Below are 12510 nucleotides of genomic sequence, written 5' to 3' on the forward strand. Positions count from 1 at the left end.
CAATAGTGCAGCAGGTTGGACTAGGGATCTCCAGAGGTTCCCTCCATCCTATTTAAGAAACCAACATGTACACACACGTTCAAAATTCAGTAGAAATCCTTCTCAAGCACTAACTACCATGCATGAGGGGAAAAAAAAGTAAGGTCCAAAGTTAATGAGATAAATGCAATGAGGTCGAACTACATTAAGTGAGATTATCAGATGATCATCATGTTTGTCTTCCTCCTTATGAAAAAACAAGAATTGATCAAGGATGATTATTTAACAATACTGCCATAAACATGTCTATATTCCAACAACTTTACTTGAGATTTTCGTCCCCCCTGCAAATAAATTACATCATTTTGTATCAAATTATTCATTACAGCCATTTTAATTTGCTTCCAAGAATTTAATGGCTTAATTTTTGTAACGGCACTTTTTCCAAAATTAATGTTGACTCCTGTAATGAAGAGCCATCAGGATGAGCTAGCAGGAGATAACAGGACCAAGGGCAGAAAAGAAGTACTAGCCTCCAGGATGAAAACAATGCTTTAAAGTATGAAGACCAATTCCAAAAAAAAGATGTATTCAACTTCCTACAACCTATATAGTTCTACTGCCTCTCAGCAATTGAATCTAACACAATTTAAAAAAAAAAGTTTGTTTTTTTAATTCAAAAAAGTGAAAACAATGTAGTTTATCTAAGTCTCCATGGTATTTTGAAGAACCAAATGATGCTTCAGCTAGACATTGGCCTTCTGCATGGTAATTATTTTTCAGTACTGAGTTATATAGATAGGTCTTTAAAAGGGAATGAGTGCAGTGATAGGACAAGGAGTAATGGCTTTAATCTAAAAGAGGGGAGATTTAGATTAGATGTTAGGAAGAAATTCCTCACTCAGAGGGTGGTGAGGCACTAACACAGGCTGCCCAGAGAAGCTGTGGATGCCCCATCCCTGGAGATGTTTAAGGCCAGGCTGGATGGGGCTTTGGGCAACCTGGTCTGGTGGGAGGTGTCCCTGCTCATGGCAGGGGGCTGGAACTGGGTGGTCGTTAAGGTCTTTCCCTTCTATTTCCAAACTATTCCGTGATTCCCAAAATAAAACATGTTAATAAATCACTATCCTAATTTTCATCTTTATTTTATCCCAGTAGATTTCACACCAAAACAGTAAACAAATGTTTCTAGCCATAAAAACCTTTGGTAGTCAAAAACTGTGACCGCTGCATATATAGAACATATCCTGCCAAATTACTACCCACTACTTTTTAATAGGGACATTCAAGCACTTTGACAGAATTAAGGAGTTAATTGCTGAGAGCTATCCAGAATTGCTTTTTTATTTAAAAAGTTTCTCTTGCTAAATTAGACCAAGTCCTGAGCCACATCACCATTTGCCGAATCTCTGTCCAACATGTTTTAGTTATTGGCAATGCATTTAATCCTCCTCTGTTTCCACAGAAATTCATCTAGGAGTCTGGCAAGAAAAGAGATATTTCAGAACAAATGCCAGTAGGTAATTTATAGAACATCTAATTCTCAGGCCCTAACAAATTGTGTTACACTGCCTCCCAGTGCATAGCTTTTGTCTGAAGCTCAAATGGAAAAAGTTGGAGAACGTTTCAGACGTGGAACTACCCAAAGGAATTACAACTGTGTTAGAGCCGTTTCTTAAAAGCATTTAAGCACTTTGTAAAAATTCTAGGTAGAAAGTATTATTGAACTGCAAGATTTAATTATTTCACCATTTCGTTTTAAATAAATAAAATATATATTAAAAAAAAAAAGTAGATAAATTCTTAGAGCAGACTTTTTTTTTTAAATTAAAGTCTTGGGATAAACGAATTTATCCCAACAAATTTATCTGAATCACAGATTAAAAACATCAGTGACAAAATCCAATAATTTGGCAGCAGACAATTTCACTAGGAAAAGGAAGAAGTATTTTAATATTTTACATATAAGGTGACTCAAGGCAAAGTATTTGAAGTAAAAACTTCAAAAACTATTTTTTTTTTTAATTAGTAACAACAACACTGTTGTTCAGCAGAATTAATAATGGTCCAATACAGACATTTACTAAAGAGGCTGAAGCTCAATGTAGTCACCACTTCAAACCCTCTCATAGACCATGAATACACAGCATTGTAGACAAGATCTCAATAAATAAATAAACCATTTAACAAAACCTACAGTTGAATTCTAACGGGAGAAGGAGGCAGGTGTACTCTCTAACACTTTTTAATATTATCCTTAATATTTTTAATATTACCCTTACTCTTGCTGGCTCTTAATCTGCTAGGGTTGTTAAACTGAAGCACTGCTTAGCTAAGTCTAAGCTGAGTCACTTTGACAACGACAAAGGTCAGACCTTTGAAACTAAAAGCAAGTGAATCAGTCAAAAATGGGCAAAGCAAATGAACCTGATTTGCTCATTTGGACAGCATGCATGAAACACAAAAATTCACGACCTACAATCTGACCCTCAAAACATGCTGTGTCCAAGAACACAGTCAACAAGCCAAGCCCCATTAATAAAATGTTCACAATCACATTTAAGTGATTTAATCACATTTAATCACATTCTATAAATGTTCACAATCACAGATAAGAGTAACCCATTCTGCGTAGGGGAACAAATTAAATGAAAACACACCTACTTTCCAAATGAAAAAGAAAAAACACAAACCACTTACAGCAGTTGGATCTTTCAAATGGAGCTGAGCTGCTGTCACCTGTTTGAAACCACCAGGATAACTAGAGAAACAGAAGAAACATACAGGCTTAGTGCTATATGCTCAAGCATGATGTTAACACAAATATCAGAGTATCTTAGCATCACAGAATCATCTGGGTTGGAAGAGACCTTCAAGATCATCAAGTCCACCATCAACCTGACCTACTTAGTCTTAGTGAAATGGTGTAGTTGCACTAATTTACATTTAAGCATATACTTTAAATGGTGCAAGAAATCAAACAGATGTCAGGTAAAACAGATTCCTTTCATTTAATTACATTATTAGGAATCAGCCTAACTGAAATGAAAATAAACCCAACATCATTAGAACTGTCCACTTAGGGAGCTGTATAGATTTAAATATTTCTTTAATTGCACAATTGCTTTCATTTTCTTATTGAAAAATTTAAAGAAGTCATTAAGAGCATGGGAGAAAAAAAAAAAAACTTGATTTCCATTAACTCTGACAAGAACTTCTCAGCAACTCAAAAAAGGAACTTCAAAGGACAAAGGACTGAAACATCAATACCAGCAAAATTAGCTTTCTCAACTTGATTTAATAATCTCCCTACTGGATACATTTTAACACTTTAGGAATAATTATCTAGTGTTGCCACAGCATAAAATAGGAGTGACTGTTCTTATTTGACTGAACTGATCCATGCTGTAATTGTTTATTATACTTCCATCTATAAAGAAGCTGTATCTGACAAAATAATATCCTACACACTATTGTATACATCGGTACCTCTTCAGTATCTCATTTTTTACCAGTTTTTCCAGTTATTTTGGAGAAATTAAAATCTGATATCCAACACGAAGCACATATTCCTTTTTCTTTGGTTCCTTGAACGTATCAATCTTGGTATCAAGTGTTAAATAGGATAATGTAATTGTAGTTGGCATCTGTATACATCTTAAACATATAAATAGGAAAGCTTTCTACTGCTTAATAGATACAGTAGTCATGATCTTTGCTTAATCTCCACAAAAAATAATGTGGTCTACCCAATCTGTTAGTTTATTCCATTGTCATGGCTAAAACAGACTAAATCAGATTATTTCCCTAACAATATACACTTCAAAAAAACCTCTTGCATAATTTTAAACATTGTAACAGATGCAACCACAAAACAAACACGTAAGTTGCAATTCCCTTTTGAAGCAACATGCTAAAAAGACTGCAACTCTTAAGAAAATGACATTAAATTTACCACCAGCTCATCACTACAAAGTGCCTTACCCAGTATGTGAAGAGTATACTTTTTGCTCCCATTTGTTACCAGAAAAAGCAATGTGTCTTGTATTTATTATGACAACGTGATCTCCACAGTCACCTACAAGGTAGAAAGCAGTAGAAAATATTAAGAGAACCCAGGAATAATCAACCAAAATAACAGCTACAAAGGGTGTATATATGTTCACCTAAGATCCAGTTGCCTGGCCTAGGAGCAAGTATTTTATTTTAGTCAACATAACACATGCTGTATATGAACTTGTTTTAAATATTCAGGGAAAAAAAGGTAAGCTCTAAACAACAATCCTAAATGTTTTCGTTTTCTTATAAAACACTGCCAATGTTTACCAGAGGACTGAACACTTTGGGTAAGTAAAATAGTTCTACTAAAGAACTACAGCCTAGGGCTCAATGTATCTAAGATGCAAAGAGATTTCAAATAAAAATCAACTCTGTTGCAGAAAAAAAAAAAAAAAAAAATCAAACCCCCCCCCCCCCCCCCCCCCAACACATTCTCATCAGTCAAGCAAAAGTGAATGTTACAGCAGACAGATGCATTTACTGGTTCCTGTAGTAACAGCAACTTCCATATCAACTGTTTGTTGTAATTTTTTTTTTTTTTAATTGCAAAGCCTTATGTTCTGTCAGCAATACCTTGCCAGGAATAGTTACTTTACTGATCTTATTTACTAGTTTATTAGTTACTTATTTACTATACAACCCTTACTGTCTAAAAAAATACAATGAAAATATGAAAAAATGGAGTTTTTCATTTTAGAGGTAATTGTGATCAGCTGTACAAGCTATAACCAACCACCCGCTGAATCAACTGCAAAGTTCAAGAAGTCCAAAGTTCACCTTCTTAGGCATCACAATATTAGAATAAAAGCATTTGAAAACTCCTTTGATTACAGCATTCCTTAGTAGGTTACAAAGCAGCTACACAAAGAAGGAACTGAATAGAATATTCATGTTTCGCATGAGCATATAATAAATAAGGTGTGAAACTTCGATTGGTTAAAGTTTTCTATCATTTTCTAATCTTCTGTTCCTTTACTGCTCTATTTTCAACTACAGCTGAAGCTCAAACACAATTTCAGTATCTTCTCTGATATTTATCATCTTCGACTGACAGATCTGTTCTAAAACACTGTATCTAAATGCATTTGCCAGGAAGCTGATATTGGATTTTGTGCCTTTTTTGTTGCCGTTGTTGTTGTTATTGCTGTTTTTTGTTTGTTTTTGTTTTGTTGGGAAAAGAAAAGAATAAGTTCATCTATGGAAATTTTTGCCCAAAGTTCTCCACCTGAATAATACTGAATTAACAATTCTATACACCGATAAATCCATTGCAAACAACATTAAGCAGCCAAGTTAAAAACTAACCTATCCAAATAATGACTGCAACCCGTTCTTTTATAGTAGACCAAACTGATGAATAGAATTCAGAATTTCAAATTAATACATTAGTCTCCACTAGTCTTTTAACAGCGTTGCTTCCATCACCTCAGGGACACCCACTCTCAATAGGAAGACAGCAAAAATACTTACCAGCTGCACAAACACAAATTGCATCCTACTTTTGAAAAAGATTACTCAAGAAAACTCTTCCTTCAGGTTATGACGTAATATCCAAAATTTCTCTTTTATAGTTTTCTCCAGAAATGCACAAAACCAAGGCCATAGTATTCTCTCACACTATAGCATATGCTACTTGTTAAATACAATGTAAATGTATTTTATGTATCACCTCTTCAGATGAAGCTAACTTGCTCAGGGATTCCATTCTGTGTCACTGAATGTTTGTAACTTCTCAGCAATTCCTACCTCACAATAAAAACACAGGCTTCACATAAGTGCATTTTTCCTCCTACATTTCAGTTATGGACTAAATGCTGTTTGAAGGCACCATCAACTGTTAGCTCACAAGACTGACAACCTACTTGCCAATTCTTTCATTACAAGACAAGTTTGAGCTGCTGCTTCAAGCCATTTGAAGCTAACATTGCAAACCTGGGCCAGATCTGGCTTGCGGAGCGTTTCCATCTAACCTAGTCTTCTCTGAGGATGCAGAGAACAGCTGCTTGTGTAGAAAATCCTGCCCAAATAACACAAGTGGTTTGCCTATGCTTGCTCGTGATTCAATACAAAGAACCAGACTACACAATTTTTGAAAAATGTAGCTCACTATTTTTGGTTCCTTACTGTGAAGCTGCTTGCAAAGACAGGATGTAAGGGAAAGAGAATAGAGGGAAGGGAAGGTACAGAAGAGAGCAAAAAAATCCAGATTCAAATCTCACGAACAAAACTTGTATCACCTTTTAAGGCATATGGTCTGACAGCATCTAAAAAGTCTAATGCTTTGGAGAATAAATAAAGATTATCCCTAAAACAGACAATAAACGTACATAACATCATATTTATTTCTTTTCCCTACCCACAGCTTAATTTCAGTTCCAGATATTTTTCAAAACAATAAATAAATAATGATTTTACGGAAAGGTGTCTGTCAACCCAGAAAACCAAAATGCCTCACAATCTTATTCTGCCTAAGGAATTCTTATCTCACAGATGCTAAAATATTTCTTGTTAGTTTAGGTAAAAAGAAAGACATGCTGAGCACACCAACCATAAATTCATCCATCCTTTGCTTCCTTAAAGAGTATCAAATGTCTCCCACTGGTAGTAATCTATCAATCTCAGGTGTAATGCATTTGGTACTGATTTATAGAATAGTTTAGACCGAATGAAGTTATCCTTGAAATGGCTTTCCAGGATTTTTATAACTTCATGAACATAAAACCATCAAAGATCTTTCCCATGGGACAGCCAAAAGAATTTTCCCTCCATCTGCTTTATTTTTTTAAGATATCCTTAGACTCCAGTGACATCTTGTGGATACAGCAAGTTTTGCAATAGCAATATTTGGGTATTTTAAATATCTTCCAAAAACTACAAATACTACCTTTTATTATGACAATCAGATCAAGTATAATTTTAGTGTTTACATTAGACATGTATGAGCAAAGCTTAATGCTTCTTTATGCTTCAGTAAAGTCTCTTGAACAGGGATCATCATTTATTATCTATAAAATGCTCATCACAGTGAGACAAGCACTATGGTATTACCAATAACGAGCAAGGTGTCTTTAGTGCTGAATCTTCTAAACAGTAGATAAGCAAGGGTTTTTTTCATTGGATCAAGAAAATATCTTTCATCAATAATTGTGTCTCCTATTTCAAAATCAGACAGGTTCTAGTCTCATCGTCACAAAGTGGCTGATGTCAGAAGCCATATGGTCCAAGCCCTGCTCCAGCAGGGACACCTACAGCCAGCTGCCCAAGACCATGTCCAGATGGCTTTTGAGTATCTCCAAGGAAGGAGGCCCCAAAACCTTTCTGGGCAACCTGTGCCAGTGCTCTGTCACCTGCACAGCACAGAAGTGCTTCCCGATGTTCGAAGGGAACCTCCTGTGTGCCAGTTTGTGTCTCCTGGCTCATACACACAGGACTTTTTCGCACGTTGTTCAGAATGAAGAACTGCTCCAAGGTGCTGTGGTGCTGTACAACTACTGAACAGTAGCGTTCAGAAAAATCTAATCAAGAATCATGTCAGTGTTTCATTACATGCACTGTGAATTAGTTTTTTGTTTAAAAACAGTGCAACAAAACACATTTTGAACTTAAAAAAATAACTGAGGCAACTGAATCCCATCATAATTTTGCTACTAAAATTGAATAATGAATTAGTAACAAGCTTTGTATGGATTGGTAAAGACAATGGCCTAAACCTCTGGAGAGGTATGAAGGGAAAACACGGGAAATGAAATTGAACCCTTTATAATTTACAAACTGAAAAATGCAACCTTGTAAAAAGCACTGTTTTTTAAGAATGAAATTAAAAGAAAAATACATTAAAAATGCTTCTGTGTACTGCAATACTCACTTAGTGCATGATAAATAGGTTTATGCCTGCCTTCAAGTCTGATTACAGTCGCAGCTGCTATTTTTCCTGGTGGTTGCATCTTTGCATCTAGGAGATACCAAGCTCTGGCAAAAGTAGCCCATTGCTAAAGAGAAAGAGAAGTGGTACTTAATATAGGAAAAGAATACACTACCATAAATGAATCTAGCTTCTCTGATTTGATCAATGCATTCTTTTACATTTCAAGCACCATAAGAAATACTAATATTCAAAAACACCGCCTGTCATGTAGCATTAGGGTAGAGCACAGTGCTAGACATTGTATCATAGAATCATCAGGGTTGGGAAAGCTCTCCAAAATCATCTGGTCCAACCATCCCCCTACTGCCAATGTCACCCACTAAACCATGTCCCTAAGCACCAGGCCCAACCTTTCCTTGAACATCTCCAGGGACGGTGACTCCACCACCTCCCTGGGCAACCCGTCCCAGTGCCTGACTGCTCTTTCTGAGCAGAAATGTCTCCTCATTTCCAACCTGAACCTCCCATGGCACAACTCGAGGCCATTCCCTCTGGTCCTATCACTGGTTACCTGTGAGCAGAGGCCGACCCCCAGCTCCCCACCCCTTCCTTTCAGGTAGCTGCAGAGAGCAATGAGGCCTCCCCTGAGCCTCCTCTTCCCCACACCAACCAGCCCCAGCTCTCTCAGCCGCTCCTCACAGGACTTGTGCCCCAGGCCCTTCCTCAGCTTCGTAGCCCTGCTCTGGGCACGCTCCAGGGCCTCGGTGTCCTTCTGGTACTGAGGGGCCCAAAGCTGAACACAGCACTCGAGGTGCGGTCTCACCAGAGAAGAGTATAGGGGCATGATCACCTTCCTGGTCCTGCTGGCTGCACTATTCCTGATACAAGCCAGGATGCTCTTGGCCTTCTTGGCAACCTGGACACACAGCCGGCTCATGTTCAGGATGCAACTTACTGAGAGTGCACTCAATTCTCTTACCCAAGTCATCCATAAAGGTATTAAAGAGGATGGGCCCCAACACCGACCCCTGGGGAACACCAGAGGTGGCCATTTGACAGCTGGATTTCACTCCGTTCACCACTACTCTCTGGGCCCAGCCATCCAGCCAGTTTTTAATCCAGCAAAGCATGTACCTGTCCAAGCCATGGGCTGCCAGCTTCTCCAGGAGAATACTATGGGAGACTGTGTCAAAGCCCTTGCTGAAGTCTAGGTAGACTACTCAACAGCCTTTCCCTCATCCACCAGGTGGGTCACCCAGTCACAGAAGGAGGTGAGGCTGGTCAGGCAGGACTTCCCTTTCAGAAACTTGTGCTGACTGGGCCTGATCCCCTGGTGGTCCTGCATACATTGTGTGATTACACTCCAGATGAGCTGTTCCATCACCTTTCCTGACACTGAGGTCAGGCCGACAGGCCTGTAGTTCCCCAGGTCCTTATGACCCTTCTTATAGATGGGCGTCACATTAGCAAGTCTCCAGTCATCTAGGACCTCTCTGGATGACAATGACTGCTGATAGATGATGGAAAGCAGCTCAGCAATCACATCTGCCAACTCCCTCAGCACCCTCAGGTGGATCCCATCTGGTCCCATGGACTTGTGACAGTCCAGGTGGAGCAGCAGGTCTCTAACTGTTTCCACCTGAACTGTGTGTGTGTGGGGGGGTGTTCTATTCCTCATCCCAGACTTTCAGGTCAGGAGGCTGAGTACCCTGAGGATAAATGCTCTGGCTAGTAAAGACACATACAAAGAAGGCATTAAGAACCTCAGCAGTCACGTTACCCCCCTGCGTTGAGTAAAGGATGGAGATTCTCCTTGGCCCTCCTCTTACCATTAATATATTTATAAAAACATTTTTTGTTATCCTTAACCACAGTGGCCAGGCTGAGCTCATACTGTAAAGTACCAGGTCCAGGTCTCTCTTGTACCGTGAAGCTTTGGCTTTCCTGATTCTTCCTCTGCATATGCTGGCAACTTCCTTGTACTCTTCCTGAGTTGCCTGCCCCTTCTTTCACAAGACATAAACTCCTTTTTTTTGTATTTATTTTTTTTTCTCCCAGACACTCAGCAAAAGTTCCCAGTTCAGCCACACTGCTCTTCTTCCCCACTGGCTCATCTTATGGTACATGGGGACAGCCTGCTCCTGCATCTTTAAGACCTCCTGTGCTGCACTTACTGCTTTAAGTGGTTCATTGAAGGGTGTGGGTTGGAAGGGACCCTAAAGCCCACCCAGTTCCACCCCTACCACGGGCAGGGACACCTCCCACCACACCAGGCTGCCCAAAGCCCCATCCAGCTTCGCCTTGAACACCTCCAGAGATGGGGCATCCACAGCCTCTCTGGGCTGCCTGAGCAACACCTAAACACACTTCTGTGCCTACTAACAACCCTATGAGCCTACAGCGGGCAGCCTTGTCCCTCTCAGCCCCCTTCCCTTCCCCAGCAGCCCCACAGCGGGCACTGCCTGCTCCTTCCAGCAGCGCCCACGCCAGCCGAGCAGTGCCCGGCCACGGCACCCGCTCACCCCCACAAAATGGCGGCCGCCAGCAGCCCGCCGCCACACGGAGGGCAGCGGCCACCGCGGTGTCCCCTCGCCTGAGGGGCCAGCCCCGCACTCACCTGGGCAGCCTTGGTGTAACTGGCCATGGCCGCTGCGGCTCAAGGGGAAGGGAAACTGAGCCCATCGGCCCCGGGAAGCGGAAACATCGCCCTGCGAGGGGCGGTGCAGGGGCGGGCAGCGCGGGCTGCTCGGAGCCCTGCTGGTGGCGGCGGCTCCTCCGTCTCCCTCTTCCTGCCCGTCCTCGGCCGGCCATGGACCGCTACGTGCTGCTCCTCAGCTGGGGGGAGCGCAGGGCTGAGGGCGGTGCGGAGCCCGCTGCAGGTATCGCTGCGTCAAGGGGGCGATGCTGAACGGGGGCTGCCGCCGAGGAGGGGGGGACGCGGGGCAGGGCACGGAGCGGGAGCCTCCATCGTGAGGGCTGGAGAGGGGGAATAGGGCTGGAGAGGGGGAATTAGCCTCGTAACGGCTTTCCTAGGGCTTGTAAGGTGTGTGTCCTAGAGATATGTTCCTTAAGTTCTTGTGCTTTCACCCGGTTAAGCGATGCCCCTGCCTCAAGCGCCGCAGGGGTTGTTCTCGAAGACTTTTTCTTTATGCTTTCTGGTCTAGGGTCTGTGTGCAAGTCTGTTTTCATGATTATTACCTTGATAAAAATCATTTCCTTTCAGAATAGAAGGCTTTAACGACTTTAGCCTTCAGAGATTTAGGTTATTTGAGTTTTGTTACGACACTTTTGTTAGCTAACTAGAAGATTTCAGAGATATTATGGGATGGTTGAGGCTGGCAGGGCTCTCTGGGGTCCGCCTGGTCCCACCCCAGCTCAGGCAGAGACACCCAGAGCAGTGTGCCCAGGACCACGTCCAGGTGGCTTTTGAGGATCACTGAGGTGGAGACACCACAGCCTCTCTGAGCAACATGTGCCAGTGTTTGATCACCTGCACAGCACAGAAATGCTTCCTGATGTTCAGGGGAGCTTCCAATGTTCCAGTTTGTGCCCATTGCCTCTTGTCCTGCCACTGGGCACCACTGAAAAGAGCTGGGCTCTGTCTTCTTTGCACCCTCCTTCCAGATACTGATATATAGTGATAAGATCTTCCCATAGCCTTTTCTTGTCAAGGTTGAATGGTCCCAACTATCTCAGCCTTTCCTTGTAGAAGAGGTGCTCCAGCCCCCTCATCATCTTTGTGCCCCTCCACTGGACTTTTCCTAGGACCTCCAGGTCTCTCTCATACCAGTTAGCACAGGTCTGGTCACAGCAGTCCTGGTGCAACCTCCCCAGTGCTGATCACCTCCCTTGGCCTGCTGATGGTGCTTGCCTAGTGCAGCCAAGAATACCATTAGCCTTCCTAGCTGCAAGGGCACGCTGCTGGCTCATGGTCAATACAGTGTCCACCAAGACCCCCAGGTCCTTTTCTGCCCCCCAGCATGTCCTGGTGCCGAGGGTTGGATCTTCCTGGGTGCAGTTCTTTGCACTTCTTGCTGAACTTCATGAGGTTCTTATCAGCCCATTTCTTCAGCTTGTAAATCAATATATCCAGTAGTTTAACTAGAACTTTATATTAGTCTTTTTAGACTCCTGCAAATCTGTACTTGACACTTCTTTTAAACAAAACTTTTAATGTTAAACTGAACTTTAAACTGCATTTGCAATAAGCGAGATTTACCTTCTGGAAGTCAGAGGATTTAAGAAAATCTTCTTTTTCCAGCTGTGACTGCTGCAAATGTTTATAAACTTCTGAAAGAAAACTGTAATTCATCTACAAACACAGATGCAAGGACATTCCCAGGTAAGCATAGTAATATATGCCAAATGTTGTTAAGGAATTGGCCTAGGCAAATTTATTATTTACATGAAACAAATCAGAAACTTGAGGAAATCCAGTTTCTCTTGCTCTTGCTGCTACCATTTCTATGGAGAACTGATTTTCCTTTAGCAGCTCAGCTGTTAGCAGATGATTAAATATACCAGGCACTGGAAATGAAAGACAAGTGTTTTGAAAGGCTGACAAATTTCAATCTATTTTAAGACTGACTGAGAGTAGAAAAGGGCTT

General features: G+C 41.3%; 2 protein-coding genes across 2 annotated transcripts in view; one reads left to right on the forward strand and one right to left on the reverse strand.

Annotated features, from left to right (window-relative positions):
- Positions 1–10678, reverse strand: part of MRPL13 (mitochondrial ribosomal protein L13) — a 36282-nt gene extending 25604 nt beyond the window's left edge. Inside the window, exons 1-4 of the mRNA XM_032181218.1 lie at positions 10521–10678; positions 7904–8027; positions 3964–4057; positions 2680–2740 (exon numbers count right to left, since the gene is read on the reverse strand). Of these exons, the coding sequence (XP_032037109.1) occupies positions 2680–2740; positions 3964–4057; positions 7904–8027; positions 10521–10547 (306 nt within the window). The 5' untranslated portion in view covers positions 10548–10678. The remainder of the gene's footprint in view (positions 1–2679; positions 2741–3963; positions 4058–7903; positions 8028–10520) is intronic.
- Positions 10679–12175: 1497 nt separating this feature from the next.
- The window catches only part of MTBP (MDM2 binding protein), a gene marked incomplete at its 5' end in the record, with an annotated part of 29009 nt that continues 28674 nt past the window's right edge, over positions 12176–12510 (forward strand). The window contains one exon of the mRNA XM_032181901.1: positions 12176–12245. Coding sequence (XP_032037792.1) covers positions 12176–12245 — 70 coding nt within the window. The remainder of the gene's footprint in view (positions 12246–12510) is intronic.

The sequence above is a fragment of the Aythya fuligula genome, chromosome 2 (genome assembly GCF_009819795.1).
Source record: "Aythya fuligula isolate bAytFul2 chromosome 2, bAytFul2.pri, whole genome shotgun sequence".
In the NCBI taxonomy this organism is placed as follows: Eukaryota; Metazoa; Chordata; class Aves; order Anseriformes; family Anatidae; genus Aythya; species Aythya fuligula.